A 21,935-nucleotide genomic window follows, 5' to 3' on the forward strand; every position below is an offset into this window, starting at 1 on the left:
GCCCACATCAGTCAGTAGCCCTCCACCTGCCCCAGCCCTACCACAATTCCCTGCTGATCCCAGGGATGCTGGGGACTGTTTGATGACGATGGCCTCTGCACTGAGTAGTCAGTGAGCCCTGCCTCATCCCCAACCTGACGAACCCTTCTCCCCCTCCCTTTTAGAGGGCTCTACCTCCTTTCACCCCCACCTCCACTGCCTTTCCCCATTGGGGCTCCTAAGTGAGAGTTTCAGAATGCAAATGCAGTCTTCATGCCTCATGGGGTGATGTGGGCAAGCTTCCCTTCACCAATTCCACTGACAGCGGGGCAGATGCAGGCACCTTCTCCAGGGGACATTATTGTCATCTGCAGTGGGCCCACCTTCCAGCTGGCAGTGGAGGGCCCGCACACTAAAGAAAGCAGTTGTTTCTTCGTGAGAAGTCGAGAGAACGTGTTCCTCCTGCTTTCCTTCTCGAATGCATGCCAGGTATCTGTGCTCTCCTTGGCCCGTCACTGCTGGAAGAGCTGGCTCTGAAAATCTCCAAGAGTCTCTGTCCTCCTTCCCTCCCGGGGTCTCCCCGGTGTCCGCCTGTCTCTGAGAGGCTTGTTCAAGAAGGACAGGCTGGAGTCGAGTCAGCGTGGACAGCTCCTCCACGCAGCTGGCATCTGTAGGCATCACTCACTAACACCCTGCTCTGAGTTTCCTGATGGATTATGGGATTTTAGGATACTGTCCTTCTTGGGCTATTAGGCCATGGCTGGGTTATACTGGGCAGGTTCAGAGGCTCCATTTGAACCAGACCCCAGAGTTGTCAGGTTTTGCATAGGGCAGTCAGGATTACATGGTAGGTTTCCAGGCAACAGTCCACAGCCTCCTGACCACGGCTACGGTAGTTAAAGGCACCTGGATGACAAGGTGTGTGAGTGGGTTTGTTGGGCTCTGTGCCCTGCCCACGCACCAGAAGTGCAGCAGAAGCAGCATGTCTAGCTCAGTGCTGACCCTGTCTTGACCAGGTTAAGAGCTGGTAAAAGGTTGTCTACCCTTGTCCCATTGATCCTGACAACCAACCACTAGACAATAGCCAAATGGCTGAGCCAGCCTGGGTCTTCCAGAGCAGGGGAGCGCATTCCAAACTCCCTGAGACATAGAGCTCCTTCTTCAACAACTTGTCTTTTACAGTCTTACATTGGAACCACAGTGAGTCCCCCAGCAGCATAGACATTCACAGGGAAATAGAGTTCTACTGTCATCAAAGAAATACACACTTGACCCATGCCAACAGAAGCTCTCAGATGCCAAGACTTTCCAACCATGCTTGCCAAGAAAGGGTTAACGCTTCCCCAGAATCACAGGGAGCACTGGCCCCAAGCCCAGGGTGACCAACAGCTGCCTCTGCTATTTCCACTCCAGTAAACATTGCCCGAACAGTCCCTCATGGAAAGCAGCAATTGTCAGAGAAGGGCAAATATGTGTGCATACATGGGTACGTGCAGACCCGTGTGCAGGTGTGTGTAAGTACATGTGTTTGCACAGGGATGCAGACCTGTGTGCACTCGTGTATAACTCTGTGTAAATGCAAGCAGGTACAGACCTACATGCATACACGTGGGCACAGACCTTCGTGCAGGTGTGTGAATGTGTGCATATGCATAGGTACATACCTATGTGTGTAAATGTGTGCATATAGACTGTGTGTGTATGTGATATGTGTGTGCTTATAAGAGTGGAGAAGGGCTAGAACATGGGGGAAGCAGTCACCGGAAGGTTGAGAACTATCAAAGCCCTGGATCAGAGCTAAGGTTCTTTTTTAGTGGAACTTTCTCTATCCCCATGTGAATCTCTGCCTTGGGAAGCTGGGTCTGCAGCGCGGCTTAGCCAAAGGTTGTAGAGGTGAAAGGCTCCAAGTTGAAGACATGGCACCATGTGGGCCTTCATCCTCAGTCCCTGGGGCATTTACCAAGCTGGGGTTGACAAGCCTTATGTCTGCTACTGAGGATGCAGAGGTAAGTAGAGGCATGTCCAGACTCTGGCAGATAGAGCCAGTCAGGGCTCCTCCTGGACTATGGCACTGGTGGGCCACCTGTTTGCGGGGAGCCAATGAATAAATCCTGTAGTCACCAGCCCTGACCACTGTCTTCCATGCTTGAGGCAATGCTGGGTACCTAGTTTTGAGTGACGGTTCTCAGCTGAAGGGTGGAAGAGAACCCACACTTACACTTCTAATTATAACAATGTATTCCAGGCTTCAGCACCAAGGGCTTCACAGACATTGGCTCATCTCTCTGAAACAATGGCAAGACACTCAACCCTGCCTCAACGAGGCCACCCTCAGTGGCAGGATCTGTCAAGCTGGACCTGAGGACTGCACACGTCCCCAGTGTCCCCGCTGTGTGCCCAACACCACAGCTGAGGTCCTGTCTGGCCAGAAGCCAGCAAATAGGCCATCCTGTCCCTTGGTGGCCTCTGGCTTTCCCTGGGGTGGGCGGGGCTGCCTGCTGGTGCTGGAACAGACTCAGGACAGCTTGCTCATGTTTCCTAGGAGCTGATTGCTGAGTGCATTTGCAGCACTCTGGGGGGGGTGGGGGGTGGGGGGAGATGCATCTATAGGAGGGTGCCCAGGGCTTCCTTGTGATGATCTGGGAACACGAAGTCCTATCACCCTAGACCACTTCATTGGGACCTTGAGCACTGGCTGGCTATAGGGCCTGCTTGTATGCTGAGGTCCAGGTGATGACATAGTGGGCAAATCCTGACTACCAGGTTTTGTTTTTGTTTGTTTTGGAAGCAGGGTTTCCCTGTGTAGCACCCTGGCTGTCCTGGAACTCACTCTGTAGACCAGGCTGGCCTCGAACTCAGAGATCCACTTGTCTCTGCCTCCCGAGTGCTGGGATTAAAGGTGTGTCCCACCACCGCCGGGCATGACTACCTGTTCTATCATCACACTCTGATCCCTTGGCTCTATTTCATGGCGCTCTGATGAGTTATCCACTTACCTCTCCCACACCTCAGACCCAAGGCCTGGCAACGCTAGCCGAAGACAGAGAGTAGGCAGCCTTCGGATGCATTTGTGGCTTCTGAAACTTTGCCAAAACCTTACCATGTCCCGAAAACCTTTGTACCTGGAGGGGTCCTGGAAGTGGGGACACAGGATGGAGATGTCACGATGGTGCTAGAAGACAGTGAGAAGCTGGCCTCGAGGGTTGTGGTAGGTGTCCTTCTCCATTTGAGTCTCCGAGGAGACTCCAAGTTCATGACCCCAAGAGCTGACCCAACATACCACCTGAAACACTCTCTCAGGACTGGGGGCTAATACTGAGGCTGCAGGTCCTAGAGAGGGGTGCCAGCATGATGGGGCTCATACTTCACTCCCAAGCCTAAGAGAACTTCACGTGACTGTGCCATATGGGTTTACGAGGGGCTGTTCATTAAGTATGCTGGCCTTAACATGTTGCTTTGTTCAGTGGGCGCAGACACAGCTGTGTCTCTCAGATCCAGGACTCAGCAGACACAGGCCACAGCCGGCTTTGCCATCCTTTGAGCTCCCACCTGCACTCTGCTGGATGCTCACCACCCAGCCTGCTTCTCCCAGGTACTGAGCTGTGGTGAAGCTTGCTCTGTGCGTATTGTGCAGAGCGGAAATGTTCGTGGCACCTGCCATCCGGAGCCGTGAACTTGATCTGTGCGTCTCTGCTGTCCTCTGGTTCACCCTGGTCTTGCAAACCATCAGTAAGAACTCACAATGTCTTATGCTGTGAGAACCGGCAAGTGCAGGGGTCCTTGGAGGTTCCTGGCTCACCTGTGAGCTGTCCTTCACGTGGTTCAGTCTCTACAGCTGGCCACTACATGGCCTGAATGGACGGAAGAGGACAGCATCCTCCCCTTTTGGATTTTATTAGGGGTGGGTGGGTGGGGAGGAAGAAAGGCAACTTGTAATACTGCATTCTAAAATAAAAAGTCTTTTATTTTTATCAAACAAGATAGCAGCTAACAGTTTAAGAAAGCTTGGGTATATGTGCAATTTAGAAAATATTTGGCTAAGTTAAAAGTTAGCATTTTTAGTCATTTGTAAAGTGCTGAGAAGTGTGTTTCTGGTGAACATCTGAATTAGGCTTTTAAAAAAATATTCTTAGCCATCCAGTAAGTAAAACACTGATGTACAAACACGGGTGGGGCAAACGGAGTACAGGTTACTCCTGTCCCTTGACATGCACAGCTGCCTCTCATATGACCCTGTATGTCCTTTGTGGGGGTGGTCACCAGCATGGCAGGCAATGCAGGCAGCGGCTGACTCGTCGGCACCATAGGCTGGCTTTCTGATAGCAAGTGCACGGACCCAAGCCTCTGCCAGCACCAGCCCTGCGTGGCTGCACCCACACGTGTCCCACTGTAGATATTACTATCACTAGCATGAGAAGGCAAGGACGATTTGGCATGGAAACTGGAGTCCAAATGTTGACAGGTATTGAATATTTTGGCTTAAAGCAAAGATTATGTGCAAAACACTACAGCTAGTATATTGGCTAAAATGTTAACAGTTAATTTTTAATAGAAAATGCAATATAAAAATGCTATTTGTTAAAGGGTACAGTCCACGTATCAGTCACTTTGGAAAAAGCCCCAGTCACTCCCAAACAAAACAAGTTGACTGGACTGGAATGTGTCACCTTGCTTTTTAAATTGTTACAATTTTTATTCTGGGATTTAAAAAAATATATAGGATATAAATAACAGTAGTGAGTCTAAGTCAAATAGAATGATTTTAAGAACTGTTAATGGCCTCCTATGCTCCTGGACGCTACAGTGTCCTGTCAGCTCTCTGAGGCATGTCCCAAACTGACGCCGTCAGCGCACTTGGCACCTTGGGTGAATGACGGGGCAGACGGTAGCACTACGGAACTTTGCTCAGTGACTCAACAGCCACAACGCTGCTCTGCCTCCCTCACACATCTGGACTCAGCTGTGCGGTGGGAGAAGGCAGAAGCTGTGTGACCGCTGCATGCTCCTTTCCCAAATGCTGCTTCCAGTTGGTCCCAGTGGTACGGATGCAGCCTCTGCCACTTGGCCTGCACCCGCTGAGAGCTGTCCCTGCTTGCCACCCTGGTCCAGGCAGCAGCCTCCGCCCTACGTGCTCAGCAGTGGGATCTGCCACACCATCACTGAGGACACCAGGTCCTCCTGGGAAGGCTGCCGGGCTTTCCTGTGCACTCGCCGGTGGCCTTGGCCCCCACACACCACTAGTGCGGAACTGGCTTTGGCTCTCCTAGAGCGCTGTGCCCTGCTCCTTGGGGAGCCGCTGGGGTCCTTCAGGAGGTCACACAGGCTGCTGTCCACAGATCTGTGCTCTAGGGAGCTGGAGCCATGCGACAGGCTCAGAGACCCCGAGGATGAAGACAGGTCACTCTTGTGAGCTGTCAATCCCGATGAGTCTCCCAACCAAATGGCTGTGTTGGTGTCAGTCTGGCCCAAGCAAGAAGTGCCGTCCTCACCGCCTCCGGGCAAATCCTTGGGGTCTTCATCCTGAGGCTCAGGGCCAGAGGGCGGGCTGTCTCTGGCTCTGTCCTTGTTCTTCTCAAAAGCTGTGGCCATGACAATGAACTTAACAGGCCCGTTATGTGCGTGGTAGGAGACCATGCCTCGCCCTGAGAGGACAATGCGACAAAGGTCTTTAACAACACACATCCAGCTTAGGGTATTAAAGTGCAGAATCTGACCTCACACTCCTACCCAGGCAACAGCTTGGAAAACAGCACTAACACATGGGCTAGTTAAAGCAGAAACACCCTGGTCATTTCCCTGTAGACGCCTGGTTATCGGAGCCTTAAAGCCAACTGTTTGTGGTAAGCAAGTCAGTGCTCTCCCAGAGGATGGGGTGCAGTTCCAAGGACCCACACTGGGCAGCTCACAACTGCCTGTAACTATAGGGAATCTGATGCTTTCATCCAGAATCTATGGACCACACACCCCTAGAGTAATACAATAGCAAGTTTTTAGCTTTGGGCATGGCATACTTCCTCACTTGCTCTATGCAAATGGACCTGATTTTCCTAAGTCTTAAGAAATCAAAGACTGATGTGTTCAGTGTCGGAACACAATGCCTATGCTCCCAGAAGGTCCTAGCAATTTCCACTGCAAAAGGTTTTTGAAGCTTGAGAAAAGCAATTTTATAGTTGTTTATAAAAACCAGGACTTCCTGTCTCCAGGTCATGGTTTGACTCATTCATCTTAGCTGCCAGAGACAGCTCCTGGCCACGGACGGAGTGCTGCCTCCCAATGTCACCGGCTCCAGAGGCACTAAAAGACAGACACCCAGATACTGGAGCATGGCAGGAAGTAGCAGAAACAGAGGAGAAAATGAAGTCGCCAGGAAGACACACTCTACGAGACTACCGTGGACAGCACAGAAAGAGGAAAGGAATGTGAGGAGCAGATTGGTGACTGAAACAGAAGGAAGGGTGTGGAGGGGTCAGGGGTGAGTGGACAAGGACGGTTGCCTGGGGACTCACACCTATAAACCGCGCCCCAGGTCCTCCACCAGGTAGCAGATGTGTGGCCACCATGAGATCCCATTAACATTAGAAAAAAAAACACTTGCTAATTAAAACTTGAGGTATCTGCTGTATATCACTCCTAACAAAAACAAAATTTAAAAATGAGCGACTATGAGCTGGGGCAGTAGCTGGGTGTAAGTGTGAATGCCTAGCCTGTGTGAGGCCTGGATTTACTCCTCAGCTCTGAAAATGAAGGTGGGGGAGGGAGAGGGGAAGAATGGATAGGAAAAGGAAAGGAGGGGAAGAGGGGAAGGAGGAAGAAGGGGAGGAAGGGAGAGAGGGAAGAAGGAAGTGAAGGAGGGAAGAGGAAGGGGTAAATGAACTGGGATTCCTTAACTCGACCAGCCAGGAAACATGATGGAACCCAGCCCTTGTTAAGAGGCTGCTGCTGCCTTGTTCAGTCCTCTGCTCTGCAGCTGCCTTCCCTGGTGTGCATACGGCGTCTTTGTTTCACCTGCAGTGTCAGCACTCCGGGTTCCTCTCAGTCTCTTCCTCCTCCTTCAGTGAAGGACCAGGCAGCCACTCCTGTGCATCTCCCACCTCTCATCTGAGCACTCAAGAGGTCTTCTTCCGTGCTACTGAAACCTTCCCATGATGCTCTGTCCTGCCTGGCGCTTGCCTGCGTCTTCCCATCATGCTTTGTTCATGGTGGGGCTTGCCTCTGAGTAGCATCCTGAGGTGGAAACCTCAAGACCACGATGCTGAGCTGCTGCCTAGTAAGAACTGCAGCCAGAAGCAACACTCAAGAGGAGAGGTGCCTACCCAGCTTCCTCTACGCCCAGTAAGAAGGGGTCCATTTCCACTGAGCAAAATCCTACGTTCTGATGGGAACTAATGGGTAATAAAGGCACCATGAAATGAGCTTTCAGGACCGATTCTCCTGGAACTACTAACATGAGAGAGAGAAAAATGGAATTACGAAGAGAATATGAAAACAGACTCAGTGAACATCTCTGCTAACTATCTATAGCGCCCTCAAGACCACATGACAGCAACACGCCGAGCCACTTTGAGGAGAGGCAGGCATGTAGCTGTGCCCACTTACCTGTCACTTTGGGGATACCCTGAAGACGAGGGACTGGCAGGGCCACAACAACGCCCAGGCTGGTACCAACCATGAGCAAGCCATGACAGACGAGCAGGCTGGTAACGGACAAACGCTGGTGCCCTGGGTAAGAAAGGGAAGTAAGTGGCCCCATGTCCCGTAGCTGGCTCAGGCAGCAGGGCTGGGTAGATAACAGGGGGTGGGTGTGCAGCCTGGAAATGTTCCAGACATCAAGGCCAGGCTCCCAAGATACCACTACGCTGTGGCAGGACAAGCTGTAAGGATTCTCACATCTGTGACTTCCTCTTCAGAAGAGAAAGACAAGGATCCTGAGGTTGAGGTTGACCCATCAACGCACCACAACTGAACAGCAGCAAGCACATGGCAGGTCTCCAGTCTCTCCTCAGACTGGCCTTGCCAGAGGTGAGCCAACCCCAGAGCGATTCAAACCATCTGCTCCTACACAGTTACATAGTGCCTGCTTGTTCTCTCTCTCTCTCTCTCTCTCTCTCTCTCTCTCTCTCTCTCTCTCACACACACACATACATACACACACGCACGTGCACAGACACTGGCAGCACACTGTGGATAAGGTGCGCTGCCTTCGAGGCTTCCAGAGTTTCTGTGCAAGTGTACCCCAAGGCATGGTGCTAGCGATGGTAAGGAACAGGGGTGGTGACTGCACTATGGGATCAGAGAGGCCTCCAGGGTGCCTGGGCTGTTCTGAGCCTGCTCTGTAGCCAGGAAACTGACCGGGCAGGAGGAAGGCTCTGGAGGAGTGAGGAGGAGCAGCAATGCTGCGATGGGAAGTGACCCTGGGTGGGAAGGAGTCTTAAGACTGGTCCTAACAGCAGGCCGACCGGCACAGAGGCACTGAGTTCTGCTGACTCTGGTTTTCTGTAGAACATACATTATTTTTGCTCTGCCTGCTTCTGATACAAAGTTTTCGCCGAAGGCAAGCAAATACTAGGGTCAAAGTGGACTGCGGGTCCTTAGAGATTGTTTTTATGAAATGCTTAGACTTCAAAACAGGTATTTTAGAAATAAAAGGCATTTTTAACTTTATAACATTGATCTGTGTAATGTTTTAAAAAGCTAAAACAGTATTTAATCCCCGAGATTCCAAATTTGTCTATTTGGGATGATGCAGAACTTAGGGTTGCAGCTAACCCCACAGTGGCCACATCCTCGAGCAGGTGCTTTCAAAGGCTGCTGAGAAACACCGAGGAGCTCCGGAGCCCATAGGGCCATCATGACAGCGGTTATTGCTGAGAGCTGTGTTATCAGGCCGGGGCAGACTGGTGGGTCATCCCGACATGCAGGAGCCACTTCCTCCACCTGTCCCCCCTGAATCCCCCACGCTAAGACAGGAAGACAGATGGGAAAATGGAAAGTTCCAGTGGGTCTGAGGGACTTCCTTTTTAAAACACAGAGGTATGGGAAGTACCACAGTGCCAAGAATATCTCGCCGCTTCCACCCAAGGCCTTGGCTCTGCTCAGAGCAGCTGCCCGAGGAGCAGTCGTGCACCCGGGCACCCGTCAGCTGCTGCGTGCAGATGAAGCATCACAAATGCCGTTGCTGTGACTGACTGCTCTGATCAGACATAAGAAACTATTCTGCATTGGGAGACTGACTTTCTCTTATTTTTTCTATAAAGAAGAATTTTTGAATTAATAATTTTTAGAGTGTTGACCTGAGCGGGGCTTTTAAAGAAGCCTGAGAAATACTTTTACTGTAAATAAGGTCACTTCAAAGACAATTAACGGGCAAATTGGGCGTCTCATGTGTAACGCCATTTCACTCAGTGGCTCCAAAAAACAGTTTACCATCAAAGCACGAAAGACAGAGGAGTCCCTAGCTATTCTCATTCATCCGGAAATACATCTTGAGTCCTTCATTCTCTGTTTGAATCTCCTATATATAAACAGTGTGTGTGTGTGTGTGTGTATATATTTTCTTCAGAGTAATTTCACTTTTACACCTACATTATCTTAAGTATAGTAAGAATCTGGGAAGTGTTCCATTGCCTTTTCAAAGAAATCCCTTCTGTCAGGAGTGTATTTCCCCAAGGAGAACGCACAGAACCGTACATCAGATTCAGATGACGGCAGCATCCTGGAGAGGTCAGAGGCCCTGCAGGGATGCTGAGGTACAGGAGCTTAGGTGTGCATCAGCAGGGTCCCCCTGAGCCCAAAATGCTGACCTGAAGTCAAGACGATCAGACAGAAATCATGAAAAGAAATGGTCTCAACAATTAGCAGTGACAATAAAAGCTAGCAACGAAAAGGAAGCAGGTAAGTCCCAGATGCTACTATTTTCTACTTTTTATTTGGGAACTTAGTAAAACCTTGTCCCAGGAACCGGCTGTCTGCTGTCTTCAAATGCTCACCTCCCTGCTGTCCAGGGTGGTCCTGGTTAGCAGGAGAATTGATGCCAAGGACCTGCTGTGTGTGTGCCTGCATAGAGTTCCCCACTCACACACAACTGGGAGAGCAGTTTAACTCACCAACCCCACCAGCAAGTGTTTTCTAAACACTTGGCCCTTTTATTTGGCCACATCACTTCTGGCAGCCGTATCCACTCAGCAGGGTAAAGAGGATAACTGTGCCGCAGTACCTCTGTCACCTTGCTTCTGCGTGGTGACACAGAGGCGCAGGAGGCTGCACAGGGGCCTTCCCAGGCTGCAGCCACACCTTCTGTGCCTCTGTTCTCAGAATCCAACGCCTGCTCTAATAGATGAGCCCCAGGCCGGATCTAAGATCTACTCTTGGGCGGCACTGTGCTCAGTGTGGTCTACATTAGGAGCCCATGTTAAATGGCCTCAGGTCTGAATTCCAGTGGAAGGGGAAGCTGACTTGCTAGGAACTGATTGATTATCCCAGGTGTGGTCTTAGGTCTGATCAACTTCTGATGACTCTAGTATCACTTCTTTCCCAAATTTTGTCCTTTATTGACTTGATGTGTCTCTAGTTGCAGGACCTACTTGGACTTTATTACTCTTAACAATGGCCTGGAAGGACACTTGCCCGTGCTGCTTCCACACACACTTATGTGCGCTTACTGTGGTACAAACAGCAGCTCAACACTCGGGCTTCCACACAGGCACTGCTGTGAAACACTGGCTTTATTCTCCCTAGACCGCGGTGTGTGGAGCTCATTCTGGGATGTCAGGAGCTGCTGATGGACAGAACAGACAGAACCCAGTTCTTACGTTACCCTCCCCCACCACCACTAAAGGAACACTGGGGGTGCACGCATGACAAGGCCTCCAGAGGCAGAGTGGAAGCCACTTAAAATACAGCAAACGACACTGATGAGCACAGTCCAGTTGAAGGTTTTCCAGTTCACGCTGGGCTGACACCCCTGTCTGTCCCACACATCCATGAGTAAGAAGCAGACTGATGACCTCCTGCATGGAACTAGACCAAGACCTGTGACAGAGGGTCCCACAGGCTGTGTCCAAAGTGGCTTTTATCAGTCCATTTTCCACAGCTGTGACCAAGTAGCTGATATTAGCAACTTAAAGGTCTGATTGACTTTGGGTCACGGCTTCAGTCCACAGCTCCACTGCTTCTACGCCTATGGCAAGCCAGAGATATGACAGGAGGGTGTGGTGAGGAGAGCCGCTCATCTCAAGTAGCTGGGAAGGGATTGTGCATGGGGTGGGGGATCTCTCCAAAGCACCCCAGCAACACATCTCTAAGTAGACTCCACTGTCTCTCAACACCTCCAAAGTATTAACCCATCGCTGGATTAGCCAGAGCCCTCATAAACCATCTCTAACACTGTGGAGACTCTGACAGACCCTCCAGCCTGAGGGAAGAGAGGTGGTGAGACAGGCAGTCCTCTGGTGAACGGCCCATACTCCACAATCCCATGAGTCCGGTAGTGCCGAGGGTCAGGCTTCACAGAGAAGGCTGGGGCCAGCCAATGTTTGGCCAAGTGGAAACAGTACAGAAGGCTAAAGAGGGGTAGCACTGGCTACAGGGAGAACGGAAAGAACTCAAGTGCACCGTGCTGTGTGGCTCAGCTGCACAACATTGCACACCTAAGCTGAGTGGTCTCCAAGTGTTTCCTAACCAGAGCTGGCTGCCTGCCCAGGAGGGAGGGACCACCACAGGTCGGTATGTGCCATGCTTGCCTGCGTCTAGGCACGCACTGCCAGTGATCTGCTCAGAAGCCAGGCGCATCCCACTGCTACAGCAGGAGGAAACCAAGGGAACAGATGAGAGCAGCACACAGTTCAGCTTTAAAACTGGGTGGACATGGAGGGTGTGAGGACACCAGATAAGGGGGGGTTGGCGAGGGAGAGCCGCAGAGCCACCTCACTGTTCACTTGGAGTTCTTGAGGTTTGGTTTCAGTGTATCATGTACAAGGATTAATTTCACAAAATCTCAACCCACAAACCCCACTCACTGGCCACTCCCTCCTCTCCCCAGCTCTGACAGAAACTGCAGGGGAATGAACCCGAGGCAGAGCAGGGCCCCTGTGGCAGGGACTGTGGCCAGACAACATTCCTGTGGTTGGTTCTCAGGATTCCAGGAACCATGGCAACCAAGGCAGCTTCCCTGGAGGCCACAGGGTACCGGGTCAGGACCTGGGTCCCAGAAGCCTTTATCACAGAACAACCCAACCCCTGTTCCTTTCCATGTCAACAAAGTGTACAGGACATTCTCTGGCCAGATGCAAGCAGGTGTTGGCAGCTGGTGAATCTGACGTGGTTTCTGTCTAAGGGACAATAGATTCTGACGGCAAACGCCTGTCTAGGTAGCTTGTGCTTGGAAGAAAACAGTCAAGTCCCCAGCAATATGCTTTGGGAGGCATCCTGATGCTAAGTTGTTTTTATTTTCTAAAAATAGTATGTATTACAGAAACCCCCACTTTCCTAACTAAATAAAAGTCTATTAGTATTTTTTAAAATATGATTAAGCCGGGCGGTGGTGGCGCACGCCTTTAATCCCAGCACTCGGGAGACAGAGGCAGGCGGATCTCTGTGAGTTCGAGGCCAGCCTGGTCTACAAGAGCTAGTTCCGGGACAGGCATCATAGCTACGGAGAAACCCTGTCTCAAAAAACCAAAAAAAAAAAAAAAAAAAAGATTAGCAGCCAATCCCAGAAAACACCTGGCAGCACCCCTAGATGCCTATGTTCTGCAGGTCTCAGGGAATCTTTCCTGCGGCCATATTTTTTGCCTCTACCTCATTATTCCTCATGTCATAGGAGGAGTGTGTACCCTTTCTGCATTGTGACCCCGAAACTATTGTGCTTTTTCAAGGTATCAAAACCACTAATTGTAACGGACTATATGTGTCAGCATTCCCTTAAATTCTCATGTTGTAGGTGATAAAATTAGGAGGTGGTACCTGAGGGAGGAGGGGACAGATTAGATCAGGACACAGGGCAGCATGAGGGTTGGCCTCATGATGCAATCAGCACTGTTACAGCAGGGACCAGCACGGATGCTCTCTCTGCCCCGTGTGAACACGGTGTTGTCCATGAACAACCTGTGTTCTCTCTGCCCCGTGTGAACATGTGTGAAGGAGCTGTACACAAACAAGAAAGTATAGCCTACCAGGAACATCACACCTTCATCTTGAACTCCTAGCTTCCAGACTTGGGGAATAGGTGATGCTGTCAGAGGCCTCAGCCTGTAGCCAGGACAGAGGCCAGCAGCCTTCCCCAGAGCCTTGCTCTCCCCAGTGGACACCTTCCCCATCACAATTCACCACACAAGCAGACAAATCCACCGAGACTCCCATACCCACACCACTGTGGCCTCAGCCATCTCTAAAGGACGACAGTCTTTCTCTTTCTCATACACACACACACACACACACACACACACACGGCATCTGGTCTGAGTGTGAATCAGTCGCATAACTCACAGCTGCCTGAACAAAGCACCGCACAGCACCCCCCCACCCTCCCACCAGAGCCCATCTCCCAGCTACTGATGTACACACTGTGAGCACTCTCCAGCAACAATGCCCATCTAGGGTGACTGGCTTGCCTGTCACCCACATGTGAACACCGTCTACACAGCACATCTGCTAACCAGCGACCAGCTCACCTCACTACCCAGCGCTTCCTTCCTAACTTCAGCCATTCCTGTGCTCTCCATCCCCACCTTCTGTCGTACTGTCCCTGTAGCCTGGTAGGCAGGACACTGAGGACAAAGGGCAGGCAAGAGGCACTCAAGTCTCTCCCTGCAGGATCACTCTCCCCAAATCCACCCTGGCATGGTCTCTCCCCATCCCTGTCCAGTCTTCAGTGACTTCCTGCAGGACTATGAAGTTGCCTTGCCTTGCCTTTGGCACCACCATCAGATCCATTGTGGCCATTAGTGAAGCCTTTAACACAGTCACAGACAGGTTGCATAACTGTGCATACAAACTACACGTTTATATACACTGTCCACACACTAACTCATGCCAGGTAGCACACACAAAGGCTGTGCATCTACACGTGTGGGACATACGTGAATACCCAGGGTCCATGGACTGCACTGGCTCTATGTGCACTAGCAGCGGCTGTCCCTGTTGTTCCTTCAACTCTGCTGCCCTCTTCCCTTCCTTCTGAGGTACCTGGCTGCAAGTTGTACATGGGAGAGTGACCCTAGAACCCTCCCTTCCTCGGAGAGTACCTGGCAACATGCTATGCACGGGGGCATCAATGTTGACATCCTGCAGGTGCTTCAAGGTCTCTGTGTGGAAGAGGCGAAGGGTGGACCCCGAGGTGAAAGCAATCCAAATGCCAACACCAGCCACAGCCATGTGGGAGATGACCATCCCTTCATCTTGGTGGGCCTCCAGTTGATTCTGAGGAAGCAGAGGAAATGAGATTATACAGCGTATTAGGGGTTCAGCCAGAGCTAACCACAGTGCTGGGGGCAAAGATAGCACACAACGGAGCTAGGCCAAGGCACTCGTGAGTGTCGTGGGGTCCAGCCGGAGCTCACACTCACGACTGTGACAGCGCTGATCTCCTATTCACAGTCACAGAGTAGCATCTGTGGATACAACACTCTTGTAGCACATCCCTGAGCAGGGAAAAGTGCGTCACAGAACACAGTGCGGCCTTCCATCTACCACAGCACCTCGACAAGCTGAGCAAACAGCTTCACAACATGAAAGGGGCTGGGAAGGGATGGTTGCTGGTCCTGGTCCCCAAGGAGACATAGCTCAGTGAGCAGCCTGGTAAGAGGGTAGTGGGAAGCAAAGCTGTGGGGACCGAGGAGAAAGCTGGTCCTTCTCCTACAATCCTGGCAAAGACATAACACTGTCGCAGGGCCGCCTCTCCTGAGGCCTGTCTAAAGCAGGCCATCCTGTGGGATCCCATTCTCGCGCTGGAACCCCAGGACAATACTACACTGCACAAGGCCCAACTGGCAACAAACAGCTCTGCAGTCATCTTGAGACCAGTGTGTGTGTGCGTGTGTGTGTGTGTGTGTGTGTGTGTGTGTGTGTGTGTGTGGTGGCCAAAGCCTAGGCAGGGTGCAGTGAGAAGGTTAGGAAATTCACCTGAGAAGGTCAGGAAATTCACACTAAAGATCAGTCTTGTGGAGTTCTCTTAATTTGAACTTAAAATACCCCCTGAGGGAGCAAAAACCTAGCTCTGTGTCCTCAGAGAAGAGAGAGGAGAGAGAACCTGACCCCTGCCACAGAGACAATAGACTTGCCAAGGTCACGGAACCCCACACCCTCACAGAGGCTCCCTGGCGGGCTAGGCTGAGCTGCACCCAGCATTAACTGGATCTCATTTCAATGGAAGATTCCAGGGCAGAAGCGCTTTGCTTGTAAAGGGCTGGCAGAGCCCAGGTCAGGAGCTGTAGGGGACATCTCCCGACCTTGTCTCCTTGGCCTGGTTTTCAGGCTGCTTGCTGCCGGCACACACAAACTAGATTGATTTTTTAGATATTGATCTTGCACACTCTGACCCTGTTGAATGTTTTGTTGTTTCGTTTTTGGTTTTTATGTTTTTTTTTTTTTTTTTAATCTGTTAGTGATGTTCCAGATTCCTTAGGGATTCTGGACCCAAGACAATCTCTTAGCAAATTCATATCCTTCTTTAAACCCAATGCCCACCCAGTCCATCCCCAGCACCTCTGGTAAAAGCAGCCAACTCTGTGTGGGCAGAAGAGGAGGAGATGGGCCTCTGTGCACCTTTCATATCTCATGTACACAGTTATAAAGCTGACACTCACCATTCTCTATGTGCCCTGAGACACTAGTATTGGACTGGTCCTAGACTTCTCTGTGAGCTCATGCCGAGCAGTGTGTCTGACGCTCATGGGATGGCCCCTGCGACAGGTCTTCCTCTGATGCCTTCAGAGAATAGAACATGGGGCTGGTGCTGCTGCCCCTCTCCCCAGGAGCTGTCTGCTTTACCCTGAAGCTCAGGCTGCATACTGGGATACTTCCTGGAATGCTGAAGAAGGCTGATGCCCAGGCCTGTGCCCTGAAGTACTAGTGTGGTCTTTAAGGTTACACACACTGTACAGTCAGGATCACTGGAGGAAGAAGCCTCATCCACAGATACCCCTAACTTCATGCATAACTTCTTGCCACAACACACACCTGTACATCACTGTGATTTAACACACAAAGAAGCAGGAACCGTCCACACAGAGCTGTGATCCAGACAGGAGGAATCGATGTCACAAGCCCAGGATCCTGGCACTGCTCTGCACCTGGGACAGCTGGGGTGCCCCGAGCATGATCCAGTGCCAGGGACTAGAGAGGGAGGTGGCTTTGAGTAAGGACAAGCAAGAGATATGGGGTCTGGGAGGGTCAGTCTGCTCTGTGTACTGTTCTCATGGGCCAGATAAGGCAATGCCTGCCCAGCTTCCCAGGTCTGGAAATGCACATCAACCTCCCCATAGCAGCTGCACTGCCAAGCCTCAGGTGGAGGACGAGACAGGACATGTTGCCTTGTATTACCTTGTAGTGCTGAAGGAGCCTTCCCCTCCTGATGTTTGCCCAGTGTTCATGCTGGGTGCGGAACTGTCTGCAGGGAAAGAATCCCTGCTGTGCATTTGGGGTACAAGCCTCCATCACTACTGCCCCTCATGTGAGTTCAAGGCAGAGCAGTAACTGCCCCTGGAAACCTGCAGTAGCTGGGCAACAGGACTTCCAAGGAGGCTTGAAAAAGCAGAAGAAACCTTGGCATGTGAGGTCACATGACTGGAGGACTAAAGAGCAAGGCTCCGCCTTCCCATCCATGTCACAGTGTCTACCCAACCTTCCCTGGAGGCTCCAGGGTCTTTGATTCCCAGCAACTTTCTCCATTTGACTCGCAGTCTGCCGTCTGCAGCACTTGAAGGGCTGGCAGGACCATTGCAGAGGAGAAAACACATTTCATTATCTCTGTTCTGTATTCAAGGTCCCTCAGTGCCCTATGTCACATGGCAAGTGTCATATTCAATAGGGAAATGTGCTTGTCTGCTTTAGGGCATGAGGGCAAAGGCGCTAGCTCTGGCGGACTTGGCTATTTCCATCTCTGCCGATAGACCAGGAAGCTGGGGTGGGGGTCCAGACCTCTTCAGAGCCCATGTATTCAGGTGAGGGATCCAGGTCCCTGGCAGCTGTCAACCCTGCTATGTCCCCTCGTCCCTTGCCCTCTTGGCCCATGCTTCATTCAGTCTAAGAACCACGGTTCCTCCAGGATTCACATCTCCTCATTCTGACCATCTCTGTGGTTTCCTCCCCCGTGTTGTCCTAGTGAACTCTGCTTATTTTGATAGGGGTCCTAACAAAGCCCTGGGGTGAGGGTCCATGGCGTGACACACAGACTCAGGGAGACACAAGACTTGAACATCACAAGGCTAGTCCAAACCTGGGCATGGGTGTACCATGCCTGCTGAGGAGTGGTCAGAAAAGAGCCACCAGAGCTCCACAGCATCTGACACCGCCCCATGGCTGGACACAGCCAGGATCTGCTGTATGGTACCTGGTACTTGGCAAGTATAGAACAGTATTTAGATGCCAGGTGAAGGGCCAGATGACACTGGCTCAATTCTGCGCTGCTGTGCTAATTATCATAGGGAAGAAGCGTGGTTGAAAACCACTGTGATGCTGCTATGTTACTGTCCTACCTGTTCATTCCATCTGAGTTTAGTAAACAGCACTACATACGGTGGAAACTCAGGGGCAAGGAAAGCATCTTCAGAGTTAAGCAGCTCCAGCAGTGAAGCTGTAACTGTGCCCCAGGAAAGAGAAAAGATGACGAGGCGCTGGAGAGATGCTCCGGAATTGAGAATGTACACCACTCTTGCAGAGGACCCACCCGAGTTTGGCTCCCTAGCCCACAACTCCAGCTCCAGGGGTTCTGACAGCTGTTGGAGGAGGCCGCTAGATAGTTTCCGGCCATTTAGCCCCGAAATAATCACACAGAAACTGTATTAATTAATCACTGCTTGGCCCATTAGCTCTAGCTTCTTATTGGCTAATTCTTACATATAAACTTAATCCATCTCCATTAATCTGTGTATCACCACGTGGCTGTGGCTTACTGGGTAAAGTTTCATCCAGTGTCTGTCTCTGGCGGGGCTACATGGCTTCTCTCTTATTCTGCCCTTCTTTCTCCCAGCATTTAGTTTAGTTCCCTCCCCCGCCCCCACCTACCTAGGTTCTACCCGATCACAGGCTCAAGACAGTTTTCTTTATTCATTAATGGTAATCACAGCATACAGAGGGAAACCCCACATCAGACACCCTATTCTGGTCTCTGTCAGCACGTACACACATGTATACACAGACGCAAAAATAAAAGGTGGAGAATACAGTTCCTCCACTACTGACCATCAGCACTAGGAGTTCCCCTCGGGCTCTGCAGGAGGCAGAAGTATCATCTGAGAGGCGTTCTGCTCAGGGTGCCAGGATACAGACCCCAAACACGGACACCCTGACCAATGAATATTCCCATTCAGCCCTGCGGCAGCTGTCGAGATGCCTCAGCTTCAGAACCCCCTGTGCAGGAAGGCAGCTCCCTCCAGCAGTAGCACCCCCACTCCAGCTGGGTGAACACAGGTTGAGGTCCTGGGCTGCACCCACATCTCAGCTGTGGCTGCCCACAAAACAGGAACAGCATAAATCTCACTTACCCAAAAAAGCAGGTTTTGCTTCTCTCTATAAATGCGTTTAGTTATTTTAGGCTAAAAACTGCCTAGAGGGGCCAGGACTTGGATCTGGGGAGTCTCTACTCTTGGAGTCCTGGTGATCTCATCGCTGTGCCTGTCTAAAGCAGAGAGGGTGCATTGCCTTACCTTGGAAGCCTTCTAGGGAAGGCTGCTGAGCACTCCTGGCAGTTTTGGGTTTCGTTTACAAATGATGATGTTCATGCCATTTGGGGGGAAAAAGTCTTAAAATAGTGGCATCATGCCTCAGCATAAAAACAATGGATGACGAAAAAAACATTAAGATTTCAGGGACTGCAGCTCCAGTGTGCTGTGCTGGATGCAGGCATTCCCCTCCACCAACCAAGCATCCCTGACTCGGGCCCAGGAGAGAGTTCTGTGACACACAGCTGGGCTGTGGGTGGGCCCTGCGCTATTGCAGATACAGAATCAGCAAGGTGACATTGCTAGTCATCAAGATTGCCCGGTGGAACAAGGCGGCATAGGGCTTGGAACTTTCTAGGAACATTATTTACAAGATGGTGTCACTGGTACCTACAAGAGCTGGGAGGAAGTTGCCATGGTACCTGTGACTGGAAGGGAAGCTTTTATGACAACAGTGGCTCTCAGGTGGATACAAAAGTAACCAAGGTTACCATGAAACTATGGGGAAAACATCTGTCCATGTTTCCTTCTGCCTTTCCTGTGGCCAGCTGGCAGGTTGGGTCTTGGGAACACAGAGGAGCCAACCCTTAAGAGAATCAGAACAGACACTGCTATAGTGGCACATTCCCGTCACCCCAGCCCTCAGGCTCAGGCAGCAGGATCTTTAGTTCAGGGTCAGCCAGGGAGGGGGTAAAGTTATCTCACTGCAGTCCCAGGGAGAAAGTTTTGAACTTGGATGTGCCAGGAAACACAGTGCCCCGTCTGCACCTTTGCCCCACGTGGAAACATCTTGGTTCTAACTGAGCCTCACCTCCTGACCCTTGAACCGCCCTGGGAGTCTGCAGGCCTGACACAGCATCTGCACTGATGAGCTCCATGTCACAGGGCACACTACAATTCACAGCTCTTGAGATGGGAGCACAGTCAGGTAGTTGAGAGCTGAACATGCATGAGGCCCTGGATTCCATTCCCAGTACCAAAACCACCCTGAGTTCTCTATACCTTAAATCCCACTCTCCTGAGGTGACAGAACATGCCACCAACGTACGTCCTGAAATAGATGTCTGAGCGACATCTAAAAATGTGACAAGTGAACTCTTAGCAAAGGGCCTGAGGCCCTGCCCTGCTCTGTTGAGCTGGCAAACTCCACCAGAGATGCAAATGTTTCCAGGAGCTAATGGCAATGGCAATCTGGTCTGCAGATTTCTGAACAGTCATTCGAACATACCAGACTAAAGAAGCCCCGTCCCAAAGACAAACACTTGTCACCTCTTGTATGACACTTATAGGTAATTCTGTGACAGGATTGCTTTGTTATTGATCTTGTGCTTTTTTTGTTTTCTTGAGACAGGGTTTCTCTGTGTAGCCCTGGCTGTCGTGAGACTCACTCTGTAGACCAAGCTGTCCTCTGCCTCCCAAATCCCTATTGACAACTTCTGGTGTCTGGTATCTCAGGAGAGGCACCCTCCCTAGCACAGCGGGCCCCACACCAATCCTGCATTTTGCCCTGCGAGTTTATGGCTTCTCCTTTGGTTAAAATTCTCATAAAGAGGGAGTTTTGGATTTAGGAAGCCTGGATTGGTCTCCTGAATATCCGGCTAGTCCGTCCTTCATCTCAGGAACGATCCCCCAACCGACTGATGAGAAATGGCACTCCAGTCAAGTGCTGATTTTCCATGTGTCCCTGAGGGCTGTTCATATCGAATGTATTTTGAAATCAATGTTTCCACTACTTAGCAGGCAAACACAGAGCAAGCATGCCCCAGAGAAGAGGTTAGAAAATGGTGAGATGAGTTTTCTAGTTAATCGTATCTTTCTAAGCAAGCCCCAGAATGCACACTGTTCCTGCCATTCACATTGTAGAATGCCTGTGTGGCTGGGACACACCCTGTCTGCAGCAGGCAGCAGCAGATTCGTGACAGCACTCACCTCTATAGTGTGCGTCTCCACGCTGGCCATGAACACCTGTCCTCCCGAGGCTGCCCACAGTGCACCTTCCACCAGGAGAAGGCTTCTGACAGGCAGGACACCCAGCTTGATCACTTGCTGGGGTTCAGAGTTCCAGGATCCATCTTAAAAAATATATATATTTTTAGTTCCTTGCTGTGGGATAATGCTCTTGCACACTGCAAAGATTTATCACTTGTATTAGTTTAATAAAAATGCTGACTGGCCAGTAGCCAGGCAGGAAACACAGGCGGAGCGACCAGACTAGAAGAATTCTGGGAAGAGGAAAGGCAGAGATGCAGTCACTACCCAGACACAGAGGAAGCAAAATGAGAGACGGCCTCACTGAGAAAAGGTACCAAGTCACATGATTAAACATAGACAAGAATTATGGGTTAATTTAAGTTATAAGAGCTAGTTAATAATAAGCCTGAACTAACAGGCCAAACAGTTTATAATAAATATAAGCCTCTATGTGTTTCTTTGGGAATGAATGGCTGTGGAACCAGGCAGGAAAGAAACTTCCGTCTATAGTTCCTCTAAGCTCAGGTAACTGTGCATGGAGAGAGAGAAACAGGATGCCCACACCTCACTGCAAAACCACAAATCAAGTACTAACTGTGACCACAATGGTTGTATTCAACATGAGGTATTTAGGGGTCCAGGAACCAGCCCTGGCACACAGCGCCTCTAGCGTGTGGAAGACACAGAGGACAGCAGGTAGGACGGGACCACCTTCCTATGGCACTCTCTACCTGGCACATCTCTATACACATTCCTTGCTTTCTGTAAATTAAGTATCAGTTTCTTTATCTATAAGATGGGGGCAGTACTGTCACAAGCCTTGAAACTTGTTTCAAGAACTAAAAATGAGACATACACATAAACACTCATTGCAGGACCTGTCACGTTTCCACAGATCCTGCTGGAATACAGCAGTAATGCATGGAATGATTGGTTGTCAGAACGACAGCATCAATTTCAAAACATCCTACAATGGTGAGGAGAACCTGTCTTTACTAAGGTGAAAAGACCAAACAAAACTAAGCCGAAGGCCCTGCTCTTCTACTGTCTTCCTTCCTGTCCCCTAGGAAGCCAAAGCTGTATTCCAGAGATCTGTAATGAGTTCTACCA

At 50.7% G+C, this 21,935-nt stretch overlaps 1 protein-coding gene across 5 annotated transcripts in view; it reads right to left on the reverse strand.

The window, feature by feature from the left end:
* Positions 1 to 3,931: 3,931 nt before the first annotated feature.
* Arhgef10 (Rho guanine nucleotide exchange factor 10) overlaps positions 3,932 to 21,935 on the reverse strand; it is an 86,679-nt gene continuing 68,675 nt past the window's right edge. For all 5 annotated transcript variants that reach the window (XM_057752686.1, XM_057752683.1, XM_057752682.1 and 2 more), the window contains 4 exons: positions 20,784 to 20,926; positions 14,220 to 14,394; positions 7,576 to 7,698; positions 3,932 to 5,621 (listed from right to left, as the gene is read on the reverse strand). In XM_057752686.1, coding sequence (XP_057608669.1) covers positions 5,104 to 5,621; positions 7,576 to 7,698; positions 14,220 to 14,394; positions 20,784 to 20,926 — 959 coding nt within the window. In that variant the 3' untranslated portion in view covers positions 3,932 to 5,103. The remainder of the gene's footprint in view (positions 5,622 to 7,575; positions 7,699 to 14,219; positions 14,395 to 20,783; positions 20,927 to 21,935) is intronic.

This window comes from Chionomys nivalis, chromosome 20 (genome assembly GCF_950005125.1).
Source record: "Chionomys nivalis chromosome 20, mChiNiv1.1, whole genome shotgun sequence".
In the NCBI taxonomy this organism is placed as follows: Eukaryota; Metazoa; Chordata; class Mammalia; order Rodentia; family Cricetidae; genus Chionomys; species Chionomys nivalis.